The following is a 23,843-nucleotide window of genomic DNA, read 5'->3' on the forward strand; positions in this document are numbered from 1 at the left end:
CACGTAGACAAAATAGCTGCTTTACAGGTATGCACAAGTCTCCTTGAAGCAGCGCCACCCGCGCTTTCGTTCACAAAGGCCAAACTTGATAATGATAAAGATACTTGATCATGATACGATACACAAGATACTGGGTCAACAAGTATCTGAGATACAGATACAAGATCCTTGAGATCCTTCAAGTCGCTGTTGTGTGAAAGCCACTAGAGGCAAGGCAACGTCGTTATTGCATTCTTCAGGCTTCGTAACAATGCACCACGCGAGAGAAACTTCGATAACGACACTATAGCTGCATCAGAAGTTGCGCTAAACATGCCGCACGCATTGGCGTACCCAGCTCAGCACGGTGGCTACGAGCAAGTGTCATGGCACCGATGCAGTTGAAAACAAAATATAGAAAACAAAAGGTCGGCTGCGCGCAGGAATTAGCTGGCTCATTTTTGTCAAGACGGTGCAACCACCCCCACGTGACTCTGTTCCACCAATAGGGACGCGCAGACCTTATCGCTGCTCTCGCTGGAGAGCTCTGGCGAAAAGTTCAAAGAATGTCGCTCCCTTTAGATTTATTCAGGTGGCTTAGTGGAAACAGTACCAGCTTGAGGAGCGAGGTTCAGCCAACGTTTATAGTTTCGCGCAGTGATGTTGCGATAGCAGTATCTTGTACCTTAAGACACACGATACATTCTTTCATGTATCGGTAATACAGATACTCATACACGTCTTGCCAGACGTATCATGATACAGATGCAAGATATCCAAAGAGTATCTAAAATAGTATCTTCGGTACTGCCCAGCGCTGGTACAGGGTAGGCGGCTAGAGCACACTAGTTCAGGCCGACCCCTTGGCCTTTTTGTCAATAAAGCTTCTCTGTCTCTTAACCAAATTCAGTTTTATGCTTTCTCTTAATGTACTTCTTAATGTGTTCTGCTGCGTTTGGAACGCTGACCACTGTGTTATGCATTTGAATTTATTGCAGTCATGATCGGTTTCTTTGTATAAATGTTCTAGTTGTTTTCGTAATACCACCCGATCCTAGCTCTGTACCTCACAGTGGCTTGCTGCCATCTTTGGCGAAAATCATCATCATAATTTTACCGCGACCTCTATTCCTATTATTTTACCGCCCGAGTGGCCCGAGTGACCATTTATATATCTCCTGTGCATCTTAACGTGTGCACGCAGTACTCTGTTTCTCCCTCTTTTCTTCTTTCCATTCCCCATTTCGCTAACCTCCACTCTAGGGTAGCAAACCGGACACTCGTCTTGTTCATTTCCCTAGCTTTCCTCTGCTTACATCGTGCACTCTTCCTCTCCCAACCCCATCTTGGCTAATTCCTCGTTGGGGGTATGTGCCAATGTCTGCCATCGTAACAACAATCACAATAATCATCACCATCAGCTCCAAAGCATAGGAAGGGGAAGAAGAATAGCATGCTGTCCGCTGTGCCCAATGTAGCCGCATGGACTACAGGGGCGTGTCCGCCTGTCCCTGACCGCCATTGGTCCACAGGCAGCCTGTCGTTGACCAACGGAAGCGCCTACAAACCGATTCATCTTGCATAGTCCAGGCCTCCCTGATGAGAGAACTGCAAACATGGCAGAAGTGCGCAGCACTTGTGAGGTCACGTCGGGGGCTGGAGAATCCATCATAGGAGTAAAGGACGCACTGCCCGGAAAGGCGCTGGGCGGCGATGGTTCGGCCACGTGTGTGGACGAGCCACCAACTTACGAGACGCAGCGACTGGAAGGGACTTCAACGGAGGTCGTGAGCGGCTGCACGTCTTCAGGCTTCACTACGCAGACCGATGCATCTGGTGCGTGCATTTACGTACTTTTGGTGAGATATGAAATTCTGCTAAGCATGATAATATGTGTTCTTGGCTGAGCTGGTTCATGATACGGAATAAATAATGGAGCTCAAGAACAGCAAGAAGGCACGGGCAACACAGGGAACAGTTCAAGGGCTCCGTATGTAGCGCTCCCCGTCTGTTTGTTGCGCCCTCGTAACTTCATTTGCAAACGCTTGCCTGTCGTATATTCAGTGCGAGGACCAACTTACGCTCCGCCTGCAGGAACTTCCGAATCTAGGCCCCTATTCACTTACACTCACTCTCACACACACACACGCACAGACATGCACACTCACGCACGCACACACGCATACACAGACACACGCACAAACACACACCCACAAGAAAGCTCTTAGGCTAGAATTGTTGTTAAGAGAAAATTGCAGTCAATCTTGATGCTGGGAATATTAGCGAAGGCGGCCAGCTTGGTTTTGTTGCTACAACACGCGCCGTGGCGTGATCTCGGAGGAGGCCGTTCGTAGTTTTGACACAGTCAACAGTCCTCACTTCTTGCCTTTCTAAAGGAGAAGCACCTTGTGGATAGGTTTAGACTAACAGCATTATCAAACTCATTTAGTCTGTGCTGGGCCATATGTAATGCAGCACGCATCGGTTCTCGTCTAAGCTATGCAGCGACAGCCTCTCGCAATGTTTGGAAGGCCGGGGGACCAGCAGCCCAGTCCAGTCCTGATAGGTCCCCTTGAGCTGAGTGGTTCAGGCGTCCTCCTCCAACCAGGCCATTGTGGTTCGCGGGAGCGGGTACTCGAACATGTTGATACGACATCGCTCAGCGTCATTGGCTTCGCCTATTTGTCTCGTGTTTCCGGTGCTGTACAAATAAAGCACTCGTATGGTGGCCACGACAGGAAGTGTCCCTTCTTTTCGCTATGACAGTCGTTGAGGGGCTAAAGCGAACTTTCAAAGATTGTTGTCACTTATTAAAGGTCCCTTCTCTGGGCTCGTTGGCGAACCAGCGGTTGTTCTATCGGCTTCGTTACACTCGCGACCAAGGAAGTTATATACAAAATATTCTACATTTTAGCATGTAACATCTTTGCTCCGGACGGGCGCTCTCTCCACCTCGCCTCGTACTTCACCATAAAACATATGTACGCTACGTCAGTACCAAATGCCACGCTCGCGCTTATTTTTTATTTCATAAAGCAGAAAAAAAAAGCACACTCCATCAGCTTGCACTTATGACTCGGCTAATTTCGTTTCCACGCTGTCGCCCCACCCGCGGTGCAAGACAGACTTACGTGAGCTGAATTCACTTGATTGCCCACGACTGGCAAGCGAGACGGCGAGGAAGAGTGAGTGTGCGACTTAATGACAAAGGTGGGCTAGCAGACGAATCGGAGATTATGTCCCTCGCATACGGACCAATCGACGCCTTGTACCCTGGTGACGTCACGCGCATGACGCTGTTGGTGCTACCACGATTGAATAGAGGAATGGAAAAGGCCAGGAAAGAGCCCGTGGTTTCTTCTCTTTTCTTCTTCTTTTATTTAAACTGAGGGGTAATTTAGGAGTCTTTTAAGGCCGCAGTAGGCGCAAAGCATGTGTTTGGAACCCCACAGAAGTGCTGGTGACTTCGTGCACGAATTCGAGCTCAGTTACGTCTCTTCCGAACTATTTCCCAACCAGAATTGCCATCAGAGGGCAGGAGAGGCAGCGGCGTGCCCAAATCGAGCAGCCGCTCCGTGCCAAAGAAGAGCTGCCGCAGCGGGATGTTCTTCGTCGGCGGCGATGCCGGCATGCCGTCCGCTTCGCCGACCAAGTCCCTCGAACGCCGCCCGGCCGTGTTCCGGAGCCGAGCGGCCGAGTCGCTGGGCGACTCGAGCGAGCGCCTGCGTGGTGGCCGAGACGGACCGGTGGCGCACGACGCCCGCACTGGATGCGCCACGAACCTGAAGCTTCTGGCAGAGAACCTCGTCAACGAGACCGCGTACGTCCTTCGACATCTCACGTCCCATCCGTTTATGTCCCAAAACTTGTGGCCCGGTTCAGGGGCCCTTCTCTTTAAACAGGTTTGACGCCTAAAAGTGGACAAACGCTTACGTTGTTCATGCATTAATTCTTTTATGCCGATATGTCTGCGCATCCAACTAAATCTTCTAATTACTGCGAATTAAAGTTCCAGTTTCAGTAATTGCGTGGATGCCACCCACTGCGGGGCTCTGTGCACGCGATGTCTCTCGACGGCTTCCGTCACATTACCAATGCCGAGACGCTGTGGGCCTCGTGTTGCAGGTAGAATTTCAAGTACGGGCCCGTGTATGGAAAGTACAAAATGCAAGGCTCGACCTCTACCACGTCTGCACCCTTTGCAACGACACGATAAATAGCAATCATCAACGCAGACGTTGGTAATTAAACGTCCTTCAGGATCACACTTATCTGTACGAACACCATTTGTGGCGTATAAAACCAGCGTAAATGCTTCCTCTCCAAACACATCCATGCTAAAATTAAAGCTATTCTTGGTGCTACGTCTGGTGCAACCCCCCGCTACGTCTGCTTGGCGTGACACCGACGCAAAACTTGGCGAATAAGGCAAATAAGCCATAGGCCCGCAAGCTACATCCTAGGGAATGTAATGCGGATAACATTATGAGGATGCCTCCACTCGCTACTCTTACCAAACTGCGTCAGGGTCGGCCCGCGTGACAAGCGCATTAAAATTTCGCCCACATCGGCCACAATTTCGGCCGCATTTCTCCCCCATAGAAATTCGTCCCCCGCAGCCGGGATTCGATCCCGCGACCTCGTGCTTAGCAGCGCAACGCCATAGCCACCGAGCAACCTCGGTGGATATGTAAAGGCGAGTTTACCGTTCGTAGAAACCGCTCGTTTAGATGCCTTGTTCGTGTCTCTGACCGGCGGACCGATGCGTAATGTTTTCACTGCAAACGTTCATAGAAAATGTGCTCTTTGGTGTCTGCAGCGGGCACGTTACTGTAAATCATGCGAAACATTCCCCGATAAACTACATGTTCAGTTGTGAACGCTTCCCATCCCCAAAGAAACATTTAGCGAATCCATGACCCGGCATATAGTTAAAAGAGAGATGCAAAACCACTTTTCTCTTGAAGCACTTTCTGGCTTTCGCAGGCTGGAAGGCTCTGAAGAAGTATGTACGCCGGCCATCTGTACTTTCGAATGAAAGCATCCTCCGTCTTCTTGGTCGCGGCTTCTAGAATAAGAATGGACGAAAAAAAAAAAGACAGAAGAAAAAAGACCGGAGAGTAGGCACTTAAGTCATACTAAACACGACATGCTTCACTGACAGTGCAAATATCCGCTGTATTTCTCAAAGTATGACTACGCGGGTGGACTTGTTATTCGTAGTTCCAATACAGCTGCGGGAGCATAAGCTAAACCTTGCGTCTAACGATTGCAATCTTCCGAATTATGACGCTTCTTTTTTTCCGCTCTTCGTTACTTCAAAGGCAGCACGGAGGAGCTTCACCTCGGTCGTGTTCGATAGCTGCGAGCGAAGGGCCAAGTCGCGAGGACCTCGAAATGCAGTCACCACCTCCCGAGGAACCGGTGGACGCAGCGAGCGTGACCCGAGTGGCGTCACAAGTCTCCGAGGAGGCGCCAGCATATTTTACCGAAGCGCCTTCCACGGGCGCTTTCGCTCCGTGCCCAACCGATTCGGCGTCAGCGTACGAGATCGACGCGGCAGCCAACGAACCAGCCCTGGAGACGGTTGTGGTGCAATCTGCTCCTCGCGCTCCAAGCAAGTCTACCGTACAGGTAAACTAGCTCTTGTTGGGGGAAGCATACGTCCGAAGATTTGAAACCAAGTTGGTGCTAAATGAACCACTTAGCCGTTAAATAAGCCCTCTAAGACTCGAACGACCTTGCAGGACAAGTAAGCTTTCATCACAGGACAAGTAATTTTCATCATCTGGGGTTCTTTAACGTGCACCTAAATCTAAGTACACGGGTGTTTTCGCATTTCGCCTCCATCGAAATGCGGCCGCTGTGGCCGGGATTCGATCCCGCGACCTCGTACTCAGCAGCCCAGCACCATAGCCACAGAGCAACCACGGCGGGTGCCTTAATCACTGATTAACATTCGAAATCAATAAAAAGCTAACTGATTGCTTTCCTAAACACATTGAACTTAAGGGTGTGGAGACAATCAGCACGCCAGGTATGGTCACAGAGTAGATACCTTAGTGTTAGAAGCAATTTCGAGATATTAACTGTCAAATCTGCAACGAAATAGCAGTTATTTCCCGTAGCTTTGCGTATTTTTGCTTCGATATGCTCAAGGAATGCTTTCTTCGAAAGAAATTAAGTGGAACGAAATATTTCGGCTCAGCTTTGAGGACGGATATATTGAAGTTGATGATACAATGAAAGCGTGAGATTGCATATAAAGTGGAAAGGTGGGGGAGGGGTACAATAAATCATATTTTCAGTCATTTCGCAGAAAACGGGTTATAACTACTGAAAAAGCAAATGAAGGCTAATGCTGAATTTTTTTCTTAGTTTGTTCTTGTGTTCTCTTCTTATTTTTGTACTGATGCCTCACTGCTGTTTATAAACATAAGATCTGGACGTCTTCTGGTTTTGCACACTGAAGGAGCCTCCTAAATCTAGCGGGCAATGAAGAGAAGGGCGAGTAGTAAGAGCGTTGAAACAGAAGCCCACAGATTTTCAAATCTTTCTCCCTGTATATTATCGCAATTTCACAATTTCAGTTTGTCGTAAGTTATACAGATAATTCTAAGTATTAGTCTTGGCAAATCAGTTCTGCGGAGGCGTGCAAGGGGGAGCGAAGCTTAAGAAAGGAAAAAATTGTCATCCACCCGATTGCATCACGCTGCTACAGAAAGGAAACCCATACAAGTGTTTCTCCAGAGAAAAATTTCGCAGCTGAAGAAAAATTTGTCCTGGTCCGGGAAATTAGCTATGTAGCTTTCTTTGCAGCTTGCTGCTACATTCGGGTGGATGTCAATATTCCCTTTCAAGTATTAGTCTTAAAGAGATTGACAACTGACCAGAATGTGTTGTGATAAGTTGATAGAAATGCAATGACCATGATGTATAGTCACAAAATCCAGCGCGCTGTTCGCGGTTTAAGTAGGAATTATAATTTTAAATGGGCAAAGAAAGTCTCAAAAATTTGTAAGCGGAAAGGCCTGGCGGTGAAATCTTGGTACTTCGGATGTAGTCTATGAGATTACTGCACCTAAGTGGGATGTTATTAGGTGCAACCGAATTATTGCTTAAAATTCCAGTTCCTATATTATTGGACTTCCACTTTATTCTACGCTTCGGAGATCAAAAGCGCATGCATGACATCGGCAACACGCTGAACTGCATATCACGTGTAAAAGCGTCATTTCGTTTCGATCCGATTTGTTTCGTCTTGACTGGTTAAATGCCAAAGCAGTTGAACAGGAAACTACGAAAACACGTAGCCATTATTGCAGAAATACTTTAACGTCTCGGAAAACATGAAACACACGGACACTGAATTAATAAACAAAATAATGCTTTCTCACAATCACGGCCTCGCTTGTTGTCTTCCTCCCACTAGCGCCCGCGTATAATCGCTATCGCGCTCACCTATAACCGTTTTAAGCATGCTTCTAGTGAACGACTACATCTTCATCGCATGTGAAAAAATTCAGATAAAGAAAGTTGCGTGGTGTTTTCCGCGTTACCACTTCACGATTAGACACTCTGACCGATAACCCTTCCATTGGATTAAAAAAGATAGGTTCCACGAAAATTGGTTGTCAGTCTCTTTAAGGCATTAAGTATTTTATGTAAACTGAAAACTAAAAAAGGGCCCTTCCGTACATTGAAACAACTTAAGACACTCTTTTTGTTCCGGCATAATAGAGAGATGAGGCATGTGACCGGAAGTTTCGGAGTCGCGGGATCGCTGCTGTGGATGCGTGCTGTTTTGGCGCGTGAAAAAGTTTTTAATATATATTGTTTTTAATGTTGATTCCTGTATTCCTTTACAATACGTTGCAGTGCTTCTTTACCAATAAACAAACAAGTAAAAAAAAACAAGCAGACGTTTTCGAAATCCATGATTTCACGGCGAGATGGTCAGGGAATTTTGACTGGTAAGTAAGTCCTCCTAAACATCGCAAGGTTGAGGAAAGCTTCTTCAAAAGAAAAAAAGTATATTGTGATGCGCCCGACTTCATCATGAAGCAAGGAGCTACAATCGAAACAAATACAGTTTTCTCAGAGAGAAAGCTTCGCAGTTGAAGAAAAATTCGTGCTGGTCGGAGGATCGAACCTGCGACCAAAGCATTTTTGGCGTTTGTTCCAGTACAATGGAAGCCCGTACAGTTTTCCTTTGTAGCTTCGTGCTAGTCGGGTAGGTGACAATTTCTCCGTTTCATGAGGAAAGTTTGCAAGCTGCGTTGACTCCCGTCTTTCCTTCCTACGTCTTTTTCTGGCGCACCCAACGTCCTTTCAAAGTAACATTAGGTCTTTCGTTCTTGTCAAAGACGTAAATGTAGTATTATCCCTAATGCTTCCTATAATTTTCATCTTAATTAAAGAGCGAAGAAAACTACAAGCAAAATTTATTGTAGTGTTAAAAAGTTAAACACATGTCGGAGTCCGACCGCCTCCTTCAAGGCATAGCACTGCTTTAATGCATGTTTTCTTCTTATCGCTTCGGCAGGCGCGTGGACACTTTTCGCAGTCCTTGAGTTTAAACGATGGGAAGTGTTCCCCACGAAAGACTGATGTTACCCGACGTCGTTTGGTTGTTCCCGGATTCCAGAAGGAGCCCCCACCGGTTATTGTTTTATCTCTTCAAGACGACGGCACTGTCGGGGTTAATCTAGTGGTCAAAAGCTCCGAGTGTTATGCAACCGCACTGCGTTCCCTCTTTAGGTGGCGAAGAGGCCATTCTTGTGTTGACGAATTCTTTCTGGGAAGTTTTTAGTTTGCCCAATATACGGACGCGGGACATTTGGTGCAGTTAATCTTGCACACAATACCCTGCGCCTTTTCGATATGACGGCGGTTTTTTGGACGAGGCAGGAGGCTTCCGACCATGGAGAGAGGCTTGTGATCAACGTTAATTCCTGCCCCCTGGCAGCACACATCGCTGGTTAATAAAGAACTTTAAGTCAGGGGTCGCAAGCCACACCCAAGCGTTGAGGGACGCAAACCATTGGGTGTACAAAATAACTAAAAATGAGTACAAAAAAACGTGAAGGGTCCGCTATGGAGCTTGCGTCGCCTAACACTTGGGTGCGTCTTGTGACCCCTGTTATAAAGCTCACTAACGTATCACTGACTCCTCGAACACGTAAAGTATCGAGACACGGCGCTGTTGCCGGAGTGGGTTGGCAGCCGCCGTCTTCCTTTCATTCTCGTTCCCTGTTTCCATACCTTACGTTCGAGGAGTCATCGAGACATTCGCCCATGTGTTGCAAGTGGTAGGGGTTAAAGTTGCTCGGAAGCCTCTCTCCGTGGCGGCAAGCCTTCTGCCTCGTCCAAAACAACCACTCTCCCATCGAAAAAGGCGCAGAGCATTGCGTAAAGAATAAACTTCAGCGCCGCATATTGTCGAGACTGCAAGCTTCACAGAAAGAATTCGTGAACACAAGAATAACCTTCGCCACTTAAACAGAGTACGGAGTGCGGTTGCAGAATACTGCGAGCTTTTCGACCACCAGATTAGCCTCGATGGCACATTCGTCTTGGGGAGATAAAACAACCACCGGCGGCAGTTCCTTTGAGAATCATCGCACATACAAAAGACGCCGGGTAATACCAATCGTTCGTCAGGCACACTTAGTGCCTTTTACTCTCAAGGACTCCGAAAAGTCTCCTCGCGCCTGTCAAAGCGTAAAAAAATAAAGGGGGGGGGCGGGGCGGGAACGCACATATAAGTATTCTGCTACGCCTCACGCCACGTCACCCCTGAATGAGCCGTTTGGGCTCCGTAACTTTGGTGTTTATTTTTTATTTAAAATAAGTTTTGGCTGGACTTCGCTCTTTTATTCAGTTGTACCGAACCAGGCACATATCTGCGGAATGTTTGTCTTTAATACACACCTTTAGTGGCCCTTTAAACCCCGAATGGCTTCGACTTGTCATTCCCAACATGCTTCTCAAAAGAAACTAGGTAAGTTCTTTGGCGAATTCTAACTACTTAGGAGTGATTAGTGATTGCCTTAGAATTTGTTATCGTAATCGGTTGGCAGTTTTCTTACAAAGAACAAAGACGTGATGGTGCGTTCTAAAGACCATCCCGGCTACTACAGGTTCTCAGAGTTGAAGTCCCAGAAGCACCCGTGCGGCCTGAGCACTTCTCCGGCTCTGAAGCGCCCTTGGCTGCATCCACACTGCCCCTCAACTCAGAAGTGCCCAGAAACAACAGACCTACACAAGTTCTACGCCACCCACGCCCACACGCCATGCCGTGAGTTCGGTTTAAGAAAACGTTCAGTCGAAGCTGGAGGGAAAGGGGGAAGAGAAAGACAGGATTAACCAGGTAACCAGGTCAAGGAGGTAAAAGGAGAAATAAATTGAATAATAATTCGTGTTCCCGTACTCGACAGAGCGCTTATTGCGCATTAGAACGCGGTTTCAACAATTCCAGTCGTCTTTAAAGAAGCGCATTAGAGAAATGCTGGCTGTCTGTATACAGATGAATCCTGAAGTTCATTGTCCCTTGCCTTTTCTTTCTGGGAGCCATTTGTCGGCCAAACGGCTTAATGAAACACAAAGATCAGGTTTTTAAGCATCAGAGAAAGGACACATGGCAGAGTAAGTTCTCGATGACGCCGTCAAATTATACATACGTTTTCTCTTGTTATTGAACTAGATTTCCCCTTCGTGGAAACCTGTTTCCTACTCTATTATTAAAACCACGTTTTGTAGTTCGTCAAGTTATTTGTAGTTCGTCAAATTAAAGGTGCATTTTCTCTTGTTATTGAACTCGATTTTCCCTTCGTGGAAACCTATTTACTACTCCATTATTGAAACCACGTTTTGTAGTTCGCCAAGGCGAAGTATTTTGCAGCTATTATTCCAGCACGCAAGGCAAGGTCTTGGAAAGCGAACGCATATGAGTGACATACTTCAGTCTAAGTTGAAATTTCCCAGACTGCCAGAATCAGTCCAGTATCACTGTATTTGCCATGTACAATTAAAACAGTGTACACAGTAAAACAGTTATCCGCTAATCAGTCAGAGATGATGCCTTAATGTAATTCATTAACGCAGCAGAGGTCATGTGGAAATATATGGTGCGTAACCTAAGTGGGCAGTAGCGTACCAGAAATTTTTTTGTCGAGTCACTATGCTTGTTATAGGCATTAGCGAAGTTTACGTGAACACACAATTGAACCAAATTTACGCAACGTCGAGCGAGACCACCTTGCAACCGACGATGTGCTGTACTTCGCACCACTTTCGAAAATTGTATAGAAATAGCTATTCTGAAATTTCATCACACCGCCTGATAAATGCCACTTACTAGATATCTTGCAGGTAATCAGAAACAAGAAAAGGTTCATTAAACGAAAAAGTTGCTTTCTGTTTCTTCCTTTACAATAATTTGCTCTACTGAGGTTACTATTTCCCGTAGAAAAGAACAGTGACCGCAAATTATCATAACCGGTAGTATTTTAACATGTAACACAGATTCACAGGCAGCCAGTAAACCTTGCTGACGTCATACAACGCCAGAACAGCAAAGTGTAGCCGTTTGTATAAGTGTGATAACATAAAGCAGTACGCAGGACAAAAGCCTAGACGAGAGGCAAGACATTAAGCCCCATTCTAGTTTTCTCCTTGCGAACGCGCCAGGACTAAGTTAACCGTTGATGGCCAGAGACATTCCTCGTATACTTCTCTTGTGCATGCAGAGCCATTGCGACTCCACTGTGTACCCGATGGTGCTGCGCTAAGATCAGCATGATATCCATGGCGATTATGTCCCTCTTTGCTGCCTTCATGATTTACGCATTCAGGGAAGGTGAGTTTGTTATTATGTAGACGTTCACCTTAGCGCACTTTCTTACCTGAAGCGTCGACAGCAAGGAGTATATTTTGACAGCATTTTCGTAGCCAGGTTCGCGCGTGTATTTTCCCGCGTGGGATGCTGTGTACGATGAAGTCACTGCAATATACATTTTTATTCGCGTACTTTCAGCTCCAGGAGTTGTCTGGACCGTAACGCGAGAGCGAATATTACGAGGGGTGAAAAATGCTGCAGTAAGAAATGGTAAATGGCATATGCGATTAATGTAGCTCTGGTTAGAATGAACTCTCTTGCGTTCTAGCAAAGAGGCCGAAGACTTGTGCAATGTTCTTTCAATATATATGCGTTTAAGAAATTTTTAATTCCGGTATTCTCAAGCAAGCACCGACCCGAAGCTCTCTCGTCTCTATGATGATGATGATGATGATGATGATGATTTATTGTTATCCCATTTGAAACATGGTAGTGACAAGTAATCACATAGCCTGCTTGAGCTAATCAGGTATGCTATACATGCTTCACAGTCAAGTATTTTGTCTACATCTCCTTCATCTTTTTTTTTCTTTTCCTTAAAACTCCTACGCCTACCTAATTGTGTCGTTACATATGCCTGTGACGGATCCGATCCAGCGTCGTCTGTCCAGTGCGCTTCGAGAATGCTCCTGGGGGTTCTCACGACCAGAAGTCGATCTAGAAACGCATCTTCTATCCGGTGCATTTGTGTAGAAGCCGTGCGCACCTGGCTAGAGAAGTCTCGCTCAAGAAACGCCGTGAAGTGCCGTAATTGAAGCGAATGACCACTTCAGTCAAGGGGCGGCACACAGGCTCGAGCTGGCTGCCCAAGGACCAAACGTTCCGGAGCAAATATTCGCAACAAGATCAGGCATGTGTCTGCTGGAGGCAAAATCTGGAGGCAAACTTGGCACATCTTAATCGAATGCAAATTTGTTCATTCAGCGAGACCCCTAGATAACGTCCACTTCCCAGCAGGGCTGGGATTCAAAGCGTTTGGGGCCATTAACCAGTCAGCAGTCTATATAAGCTAGAGGCATTCAGAGTTGCGGTGGCAGACAGACATACAGACAGACAGAAAACATTATGTCCTGAGGTACGCTACTGCTCAAGGCGGCAGAACAGCGGGCCGCTCCAGAGTCGGAACGGGTAGGCCAAGCCTCACCGCCCTTTTGCGGGCCCTCTGGACTGCCCTGAGTTGATACAGAAGGTCTTAGCTGCTGAGCATGGATCTAGTAAAGTTTTTCTTCCTTCGCCGGGTTCCTCTTTCTTGGTGTTTTCGTTCGTTCTCGGCTTTTCCTAAGCCGCTGCACTGTTCTCTGCTTCGGTATTCAGGGACTAAAGATGCTGGATGTCAATAATTTGAACTGAATTTATTTACAGACAGAATTAGCGGTTACAGTGAGTATATATTAAACAAGGAGAGCGAGTTCGCATTAACAAATGCGGCTGTGCAAAGGCCTCGGGGCAGTCCGTCGCTTCTATCGGGCGCCTGACGAGACCAGTCCGTCGTCTCTCAAGTCTGAGACCACACTATTCTCAGACGCGCGCATTCTCACCCCCAGCCGGCAACCATCTCGCTCCGGGCTGTGTAATTCGCACTGGTGCTGGCAGCCGCTCGAGCCACCCGAGCCGCCCGCGCCGCCTCGGCCCGGCCCAAACGCTCCCCAAAGACTCCCTTCTCCAGATGCGACTACAGCGGCCCGCTGCACAATTTATCACGCTCGCGAGAACTAGTGCGTGAGAAGCCCTGCCGCTCCCTTTTTCACCGAATAGCGTCCAACCACCGCCTTCCCAAAGCAGGCGTTCGCTGGAAGCGCACCAGGTGCAAGCCAACATTACAACATTGCAATGCAGCAGATACACAAACACAGAGTATACCTCGGAGAACTGGAGCAAGCACGCACTTCAACCAACCAAAAAGAATGCACACATGAGTTTAACCAAGGCGAACATTAACAGCGACCTGACAGAGCTCCATTCCTCTTCGGTCGTGCGCTGAGGACCCTGTAATGAGGGGCACTGCCGGAGCATGTGATCTAACATGCAAGCGGCGCCACACTCTGGGCATGTTTCATTTCATTTATGTACTCTCAAGGCCGTACAGACATTACAGAGAGGAGCGGCAATAGAAAGAAAATAGGGCTAATGAAGCAGCACGTGATCCCAGATAGCCGACTTGAACACATCATGATCTGTGAGAGTGACGATGGAGTCGGGAAGGCGATTCCAGTTTTGACTTGTTTTCGGAATGAAGGCTTCGAGGTATACATTGCTTTTACACTGAGGCACCTCAACCTTCATTCGATGTTCAATACGGAATGACAAATGGCTCGGAGGCGAATAAAGTGTCATTTTTAGGTCATTATTACTGCAGTACATTTTATGAAACAGGCATAAGCGGGAAATTCGACGTCTAGAAGAAAGCAGAGGTAGGTCAAGCTTTTGCTTCATGCGAGAAACGCTGGCTAAGCGATAGTAGTTAGAGAGGATAAACATAGCTGAGCAGTTTTGAACCGATTCTAAGGACTGCGTTAACGAGCTAGTGTACGGGTCCCATATCGGTATCAAGGTCTTCAATGAACTGGCTGTGGTAATAAAGGCTAGGGTGTGACCTGGTACGAAGCATGCAGAGGGTAGATCCCTGTGCTCTAGAGAGCTTCTCATCAGGCAAGAAAAAAAAAAAAAGCAGGGATGACGTTGAGAGGACCGGATCCATTACAGATATAGGTAATTGTACAAGGTAGATACAAAGGTTCTAAGAAAGGGAGAGAAAAAAAAATAATGCTATGTAGAGAGAGAATGCTAGATTGATAAGCTTCAATAGTTACCTATTAGTTCAAGCAGCCTAGCTGACTACTAGTAACCGCCCCCTTTCGAAGGACATGCCAACTAATTATCATCATAATCGTTAAGTCGGGGTGAGCTTCGAGTGTAGCAAAGTTCGAGAATACGGGAATAAATCTAGCCTTGTTATCTTCTAAAAACAGCAAACGCATGCTCCAAACAGTGGAAGAATGACTATATTATTGCAGAGTGACATTAAATCATAATGGAGCAGTGTTTTGAAAGTGAAGAACTTGAATATACTTACACTTGTGGTGCGAATCAAAGGTCTTTATTCTGATAGTTTCCTAGAAAAGTTATTAGAGGGCATTATTGTCTACGACAGGTACTAGTGCGGTGATTGATCAAGCATGGGTGGGAATGACTGGCGTGCATGGATATTCCCAAAACTTTGTCCTTGTGACTTCAAACGGCTAATTGACTTTACGCATTGATTATTTCAAACAAATGTGTTGCGTTATGAATGAAACAATTGCCAATTATTATTCATGTGTGTGACTTATTGCCTTGCTCTGTCCAGCAACCTGCGATTTCTTGCAAATTTAGAAAGCTAAAGCGTGAAAACAGCGCCACGAGAACGTCTGAAGCCACAAGCACGAATATTAGACGAATCCCTGTACGGTGTACCACCCACTATTCCAATTGCAGCTCAACGATCTGAGCGCCACTATCTCTCTAGTATTTCTGAAAGGAAATTCTACTTTCCTTCACGTGGAAAGCAGCGGAAAAGAAATAAAGGAAGCAATAAAGCAAGACAGGAAAAAGAGAATTTTCTCTTGTGTGTTTTTGTTTCTCGCTCCTCTTCTCAAGAATAGAATTCCAACTAGCATCCTCCTGATGTAAGACCCCCGTTTATCCATGCATCGAGAGCGGTGTCATTGCAGTATCCTAAAGCTTCCAGTTGCACACTTTGGATCTAATTACCCATACTTTTTTCTGCTGCATGCATTAAGTGTGCGTACGTCCGCTTGTCTGCGTGCATGTCTGCGCGCATGGATTTGCCGGCGCCAGTGTGCGATGTGCTATAATGTTAGGAACAGATACCATGCCCGGCACCTATCTGCCCACACGTATCTTTTTCTTCTTACGAAACCCCCTAGTGAAACCAACATTGGCTGTAGAGCACAAGTGTTCGCAAGTGAAACTTTCTTGTTTGCGAAATGTTTCGTTGTTCAACCGGTAAATTTACAGCAACATTTCCTAAGTAGAGGTCGGAGTCTCTCGGCGCCTCTACCTAAAGAAAATTAAGAGCGTATTCTTCTTGCGCTTTAAGTTTTTTTCTTTGTTTAGCTTTCGTAAATACGTCTTGTGACTCACTCACTTGAAAATTTTCTGCATGTTCTGGAGCTACGACATTGAGGAGAACGGCGACCATCGCGAAGCTTGCTTACTCTTCAATTTGCTCACGTCTCTCCGCATGAATTGTGCATTTCTTTATCACGTATGCTGCCACTTTGTCCCGTTTGTTCTCTCTCACCTCAGCCGCTAAAGAGTTCCTTGTGTCATCGTGGTTTCAGATACTTTCGTGGATTTAGTAAACTGGGGTAAGCATATATTGTGGTTTCTTATTGGCTTTCAGCGAGTGTTGAGGAATGCCCCAATAAGCCTGTCATGGCGCTCATTATGAAGCCCAGTGGAGTGCCTTTCGAACCGGCAGGGCCAACTGTAATCCCTTGTAATCTTGCAAGATATATTTCCAAGATTACAAGAGCGTGATGCCGACGCATATTTTACCTTGTTTGACGAAAAAACAATAAAGGGAAAATTATAAGATTACTAATATTGATTGTTTACTGATTCAGGCAGTGAAAGGGAACGGCTTGCCAACTGAACATTGTACGGAACAGCGAAAGCTATGAGATGGAGTTGAGCTCCCAGTCATAGTTTCAAAGCGTAATATCTAAAATAGTGTCTATTGAAAAAATTACCAAGCTCAAGATGTAAGACAGGTTTCATAACTCCCGCATCTGACAACAGCAAAAAGTGGTTGCTGTTATTTTATTCATCAATGTGAAAGGGTCTCAAGCAACCATTTTTGTAAATTATAACTTCTAGTTCAAACTGCGCGAATATCCTGAAGTTGAAATGCATCATGTAACTGCGCAAACAACAAGGGACAAAGAAGGAAACACACAAGACAGGTGTGTTTTCTTCTTTGTCCCTTGTTGTTTGCGCGCTTACAGGATGTATTACAATATCGACCACCAACTAGCCCGCCTATCCCTGTTAAATATCCCGAAGACCCAAGTGCATGTTTTCTGCTGTCTTCATGTTTTCCGAATGTTTAAGGTTCTGTATGTTGCAACAACTTGCCGACACAAAAGTGCTTCTTGGTCAAATATCCCTCCGAGAGATTCCCTAATTTCTTTTTTTTTAATCGACCACACAGAAACCCCTGGTAAACAGGCACAGAACATTGCATGACAAACCTAACAAATTGACGGGACTTTTTTGGAGGCGCGTCAGTATTCCATGTTCGGTGTCAAGGGCGTTTTAGCTTGGATCGGGTCATGATTGATTCTAACCGCTCGTTACAACATTTTCTAAGAAAGATTACACGAAAGCACTTCTATGTGCCGAGCTTAAGGCTCCTATTTTATGTTCAGGGCTGTGAATTTGCACCTGTTTGCTCATTTTTCTACAGCGGCAACGTGGAATACTTCCAGCATCAGAGCAAGGTTCGTAGTAACGCAGGCTCTCCTTCCGGAGGCAGGTAAGAGGCGCCTTCGGGAGCACGCTGTACTCTTCTGATGGCGGCGTCATCGTTTCCAGAAAACATCACGGAATCCGGCATTTTCAAGAGGAACGTGCCTTGAAGGTGCTATGCTTACTTCTTGGCGTAAGAACCCATCAAGAATGAAATAAAAGGATGTCCTTTGTTTTCATGCAACACACTTTCTTGTTGGTAGTTCTTGTGTTATTAAGTGCGCTACCCCTGCTTTATAAAAAAATACAAGGTCACGCAGCCTCCCTTTATTGGGCATGCTTACCATAAAGCATTCTTTCTTTAAATCTGGTGAATTTAAATCCTTGAATTTTTTTAGCATTCTCTTTGCAAAATATTTATCCTTTGTGCGAAAAATGTAAGGGAGATTTAACTTATGCTTGCAGGGTTAGATAATTCGGAAACAGTCATGTGTCAACAGGACTTCTATTTTTATTATTTTTTCCTAGTACATAGGTCCGAATTCTATGCGCACGCATTCTACTTCGTAAGGAACAGCTTAACTTCCGCTGTAGGATTGCTGGCACTCCAAAATAAAATATAAATAACGACAAAAAATCAATATCTTTGACGTTGAATCGTGCTCGCAAGTGTTTGGTGTCTAAAGGCAAGCAGGGGCCTGTAGCGTGTACAGTTCTCTGATCTTAAGACGGAGGGAAGTGATGTTCTGCCCTCTCCCTCTGACCTTTCCAAGTTCGTCGCCACTTCCTTCCAAACCTGTCGAAGTGCAGTCACATCAGCTATCAATAATCCCTATTGCTAAGAACCCACTGTTCGATATTTCAAAGCCCGGCATCATTCCTTAAATATCAACTCGGCGTAAGCCGAGGTTTAGAAAACTTTAGAAAGCTCTCAACAAGCTCGGAACCGGCGCGTAATTGTGAGAACAAAGGCAAGTGCCATCAGGGCGAGGTGCGTAACCTGCGCGCGGCGCTGTAGAGAAGTTGCAACGATACACCAGCGAGCTCGCCCTCCCGGCTTATGTCGGGCGTCGCCCTTTACCTAGCCGATAAAAATTCCCTCCCTTCCATACAAGCGACGACGTGCGGCCGAGACATGCGCATCGAGGTTAAGATCTTCGAGCCACTCGCTAACCGTACACCGAGAAATAAACATCGGGGCCCGGCAACCCGAACGACTGGAGCGCTTGTTTGGCACGTGCAGTAGCGAGACCTCCCTCTGATCTCGCCGTGGCGAACGCAAGATTCCAAAAGGTGTGCGTGACGGTATGCGACTGTTTATGCGCGAGCCGTCGAATATTTCCGCGCAGCTCGTCGACTATAGTGTAACCACTGGGGTTTTAAAAGGCGAAAAGAAGGCATACACGATACGTGCATCAGGTATCCCGGATCTAGCCTTGATTTGAACCTTTTGTATACCTAAGCATATTTCCATAGCCGGGTAGAGTTGAAACGCTTATGTTTGACTTACGAGGGGTATAGGGCGGGACGCTAAGATACGGCACTACTGAGGTAGAAGTCCAGCAGTGATACGCACGCCTTTATGCACGATTGGGCATTCGACAATATGAATTCCCATATTGGGAGGGTATTACTACACAAGGGAAGTTTACAATGCACAATGTGAGTGAATGCATAAAAAATGTGCATTAAATCTTATTTGACACACCTCTGGTATTATTATTACACCTATAATTATTACTATTATATATTATATTATAATATTATTATGTTATTATGTAATTTTATATTACTATTATTATATTATAGTACTATTATTCACACGTCTGGTATTTTATGCAAATACCAGAGGTGTGAAACGAAAGGCAGTGTAGGGTCTGCCCCGACTGGTAACACTCAATAAAGATTGAACATATCTTGTTTATCTTTATTACGCGTGTCCAGTCACAATAAACCTACAGTACTCGAGTAATTAACCGACTAGCTCATCAGCAACAATACTCGCAAATCTATAGAGATCCACTACATGGAGCAAAAATTCACTACGTACTCTCTTTTCGCACGACCGCATGTTTGACGTTTCTCCGTACGACCTTTCGGAGCCAATGCTGCATACAACTAACCGTAAGGGACACATCCTGGATGGCACGCGTTTACCATCGGCAGCCCCTTCAAACTTTTGCTAAGCCAGGTTTTTATAAACCCCCCGAGCGCAGACCGCGACATCCGCGAGCTTATCTGCGTGGCTGCAGCGTGTGAGGGGGAGGCAGCCACTTGTCTCAGTACCGCGCCAGGGCGAAGAACCTTGAACTGGTTCAACCGAGTCTCTGCACGCGCCCTGAGAAGGACGAGATAGAAGCCGTGCCGGAAAAAACAAACAAATACGGCGAAAAATGTCGACGCCAAGGAACCGTTGAAAGAAAGGGCTTGCGTAAGTTCGGGAATGTACACACGAGGCCGAGTACACGACGGTTTTAAGTTCTTAATATAAGCACTAAGCAAAGCGACACAGAGGCAGTACGAGCAAGTTCCTTCGGTACATGCGCAGCCAGCAGACTCTGCGAGTTGACATCGCCACGACCGTTAGAGAAAAGGGTTTAACAGAGCTGATATCCGTTTGCACGGGCGTTGAGATGAGTACATATTTTCTTTCCAGGCAGTTATGCATGATAGCCCCAAGCCGTATATGTGCTCGTAATGGCTGTATGCACCAATACTGAAATAAACTTGTTGCTGCGGGGTAATGCCGAAAAAACGAACTGCTGGCGCACGGAAACGGCACTAATGTTTTGCTTTTTCTATTCGCTACATCTTTCTGCCCCTCGGGCTTATTTTTTGTTTTCCCCTTCCTTATTTTGTGGACTGTCGGCAACACTCAAGTGCTGTCTGTCTGAAGGGCTGTGGGACTCTTCGTTTGTATTTGTTCAAGATTTATTACGCCTGTTGGCCCAGCAGTATCACAAGGCAATACATCGGCCTGCAAGACCGGTTGATACGCAGCGGTTAATAGCCCGCAGGGCTATAGGGCAACCGGTCAGTCCTGCCCCAATTAACCGAGATTGTCAGCACACGTCCACGTTGATCGTTTGGAAAAGTTGCAGCCTTTCCGTTCGGAGATGAACACGGCTCACAACGACGGTTGTGTAGTGCTTTCGTACACACCCGCCAAAGTTCATTTTGGCCCAGGTCTTTCGCCTAAGCGATACTCACTTTACAAAGCAAGCGATATGCGGGACGCCTTTGTATTGGGCTCAACTTCGTCATGTCTAGAATGCGCGCTGCTGTATTTTCCGATCGTAGGGCAATGTGAGATACGAGAAGAGGTTATGATTGGTTTGTTCTCGTACTGCAGAAGTGGGGGGGGGGGGGGGTGTATTGAAGAAACGATACTTCAGAGGGCGAAATTTTGAGATTTCGAGGCAGCAACAACGCTGGTCTGCTGGTTGGCGGAGTTTAAATTAATTAGATTGCATTGGTCTCCATCCACGCCTTTGTTCGGGCTCTGTTAGACGAACGAACAAGAGAGTTAGTACACTGCGCAGATTTGTAAAAATTCTTACTGACCACTCACGAGAGCGAACTCATGATTAGCGAATGCGTTCGCTCAATTACAAATGCGTCTTACGAATTAGAAATTGGTTATTCTGCCCAAATTTTGTGGTTTCGTCATTCAAACATACCGGGATTCCCATGGAGGTGCCACATTCTATGGAGGACATGAAAGTCACGTTTCTCTATTAAAAAAAAAATGTGGGGAATAGGACAGGTCCCTTCCCATGTGAGTGCTCAGAAGTAAATTTCGGAAGCTGCAACACATGGCAGCTTGGCGCCGCCACATCTGAAATTCGCTGTATGCATATACTGCGAAACGCCTGATGTTCTTTTAATTTTTTTAATATGATGTAGGAACTATTTGTGCACTATGGCTTACAGGGAGTGGATAGATATGCAGAACGTTTTAATCATTCGCAGTTTGCTCATAGTTTCACGGATTCACACTATTCTGCACATTCCACTTTTCATAATTTTTCTACTTGTACTTTTCTACGGTCAAAAGGTCCACTTTCAGTGATGTCACATGGGAACTCCGTCTGAATAAGTGCACCGATGCTTATTTTTGCGTATGGGTAAATAAACACCAATTAACTGTTAGAAACTTGCGATATCTCCCGTTATTTTCGACATTGTAGCGCGAAAAAATTGATATGATGATGCTGTGGTGTCACACTGAGCTGTGGTTGAGTGAAATCGTCCTTGTTCACGGAACTTGCGTTTTCTAACACTGAGCCTGTTGCAAATTCAACGCATCGAGGTGTTCGGGGATGGTGGCACAAGCTAAACCGAGTGGCCTAGGGAATATATAAACTGAAAAGCACAATGTCTAAAATCATCTGGTAACATAAGTCATCCCGAGAGGGTAAGGAGGCGTGCACGACATTTTAATTGTTCGCGAGTTCTTTACACTTTAGAACACAGTGGTTCAAAAGTCCAGTCACCAATAATCGCCGTTTATTAAATGTGTTTTATCGACTTGCACACATTGCTAGTGGTCACTAGCATAGTTAGCGCTACTAGCAGCATACGTTACTAAAGTCCACTACAAATGCGCAACGCTGCTTTATTATTGGGGCATGTGGAAGGTGTGGCCAAGCACAGAACCGACTGGGGTGGCAAAGTCTCGTTCTTGAATTAGGGTGTCGAATTCTCTTGGTCTCTCGGTTAGGCGTCTTCTAATATGGTTGCACAATACAATAGCGTCAGTGGCGATAGCACATTTCCAACGTGTGGTAAGCTAGCACTTGATGTCTAGCTTTCGGTCGGTTCACCATGAGCCACGTAGTGACGTGGACGGCTGTGTACAACATTTGATAGCTATACAGCAAAACTGCAAGTGTGCAGATGTAGAAAAAGAACTTATTCGTACATTGCCTGTACACCAATTCTAGCCCATCTCTAACAGATTTGTGGTCTGCTACAATGAGGTGCCGGGCGCTAAAAGAAAGGCAATGTAGTCAGGGCGTCACAGGTCAGACGGAGCAACGGCTTTAAGAAATTTGTAGATTGGCCCGGTTTGTATTGGACAAAGGCATCTCATACCCTGCCGCACAGACCTGAATTTTCGAACATATGAACGTTTTAGTGGAGCGCAGATCTCGTTTGCTTAACGCCTTTGTGCGCGCGTCTGTCGCCAGCCCGTCCTGACCGTGTGACACGAACCAGCTAGTCTGACATCAGCAGGTCTTGTTACCGTAGCCTTTCCCTGGGGATGGGTGCCAGAACGATCGGCCGCAGTGCTGCCTACTCGAGCGACTGCCCGCCTGCAACCGGATGCCTTCGGCGTCGCGCCGCCACCGAGGAGGGGGTAACGGGGAGGCGGAGCCTTCGGCAGGGCAAACATGGCGAGCGCCGCGCGGCCGCCAGTTCGGAGCGCGACTCGTGCCCAACCGGCTGCTGGCCACCGTGCCGCATCTCGCTTCTCTGTCGCCACCGCTGCTCCGCGCCGCAGAGCGCGCGCGCCGCCCTGGTGAAAGTGGTGTACTTTCGACGCGAAAAGGATACGCACGAGGAATGAGCGTCTGTCGTCGCTGCCGTTGCTGCCGCAAATGAGTGAGTAAAAACGCATCTTGTGCGCTCCGTCGGTCGCCGTGCGATTATTGCTTGTCGCCGAGTGCTGATCCCTATCTCTCCTGCCACCAAAGTGCGGATGCTGTAGGGCGTCCCGGTCGTGAAGCCACTTTGCTCGGTCTGACAGAAGTTTCCAGAGCAGCCGGCACGTGGAAGCGGGGTTAGCTCGCTGCCGGGATTATCGTTTTCTCGAGTCTCACACTTTTCCCAGTCGTGCTTTCGGTGTGACAGCTTGGTTGAACAATGTCGACGCTTCACGTCTTCCACGTTTCATTACCCTTACGCGTGTCAGAATCAGCCAGACATTTCTTTATTCAGCTGGACCGAAATGTTAGCCGTCTGGACGAAGCGGGCGCCGGCAGCGGGCGGTGGCTGGCCAGGAATGGGTACGACCCTGTGATGTGTGTGTGTGTGTTCTTCTTTAGCAAGAACTTTCATAAACTTCCTTACAACTATAATGTAGCGCCGTAAGCCGTGTCGAGGGAGGACGGCTGTCAGTCGGTGTCGGCGGCTCCGCAGACGTCACCGAGTCGAGTGTGTGATTAGTCAGAAACCTGCTGGGCTTCCCCGCGCTGCGCGACGTGTCGTTGTCGCCTGCTTTGGCGACAACGTCACAAGAGCGACGAACCTCTACGATGCGGCGGAAGCGCCCGGCATTCGATGCTACCGCGTCGTGCGTGAAATAGTCAGGCTGTCTCGGTATCGACGCACACGGCGATTCGCGTTCCAGGGTTCGAATGCCACTCGACGACTCCAGTTACGTCGGGTTGGCGCTGAGTGCTTTGCGTCGGATGTGTTGCTGTTGCTTCGCAGACGCACGTGTAGCGTTTACGATACTCCGGTAGTGCGTCATAGCGAAACCGTCGGG

At 46.9% G+C, this 23,843-nt stretch overlaps 2 protein-coding genes across 5 annotated transcripts in view; both read left to right on the forward strand.

Moving 5' to 3' along the window:
* Positions 1-1,395: 1,395 nt before the first annotated feature.
* On the forward strand, positions 1,396-17,598 carry LOC135902618 (uncharacterized). 2 transcript variants are annotated; one of them, XR_010564549.2, is made up of 8 exons: positions 1,396-1,815; positions 3,499-3,799; positions 5,304-5,613; positions 10,122-10,279; positions 11,730-11,839; positions 16,187-16,248; positions 17,349-17,417; positions 17,477-17,598. XR_010564549.2 is itself a non-coding variant. In XM_065432813.2 (8 exons), the coding sequence occupies exons 1-8, from the start codon at positions 1,596-1,598 to the stop codon at positions 17,518-17,520; spliced, it is 1,239 nt and encodes a 412-aa protein (XP_065288885.2). In that variant the 5' UTR covers positions 1,396-1,595; the 3' UTR covers positions 17,521-17,598. The 2 variants fall into 2 exon arrangements, 1 of the variants encoding a protein (XP_065288885.2); XM_065432813.2 differs by having other exon boundaries at positions 16,222-16,248.
* A 5,011-nt stretch (positions 17,599-22,609) lies between these two features.
* The window catches only part of LOC135902578 (sodium-dependent dopamine transporter-like), a 131,059-nt gene continuing 129,825 nt past the window's right edge, over positions 22,610-23,843 (forward strand). For 2 of the 3 annotated variants that reach the window (XM_065432752.2, XM_065432757.2), the window contains exon 1: positions 22,613-22,957. The gene's annotated coding sequence lies outside the window, so the exon portion shown is untranslated. Of the gene's footprint in view, positions 22,958-23,843 lie in introns of all 3 variants that reach the window. The other variant, XM_065432751.2, reaches the window with a different exon arrangement.

This window comes from Dermacentor albipictus, chromosome 3 (genome assembly GCF_038994185.2).
Source record: "Dermacentor albipictus isolate Rhodes 1998 colony chromosome 3, USDA_Dalb.pri_finalv2, whole genome shotgun sequence".
In the NCBI taxonomy this organism is placed as follows: Eukaryota; Metazoa; Arthropoda; class Arachnida; order Ixodida; family Ixodidae; genus Dermacentor; species Dermacentor albipictus.

Excerpts from the sequence above, each read along its gene's own strand:
- LOC135902618 (XM_065432813.2), top strand. The coding sequence starts at position 1,596 with ATGGCAGAAGTGCGCAGCACTTGTGAGGTCACGTCGGGGGCTGGAGAA. Across the intron at positions 10,280-11,729 it reads CCACGCCCACACGCCATGCC|AGCCATTGCGACTCCACTGT; the intron begins GTGAGTTCGGTT and ends TTGTGCATGCAG. Across the intron at positions 16,249-17,348 it reads CGTGGATTTAGTAAACTGGG|CGGCAACGTGGAATACTTCC; the intron begins GTAAGCATATAT and ends ATTTTTCTACAG.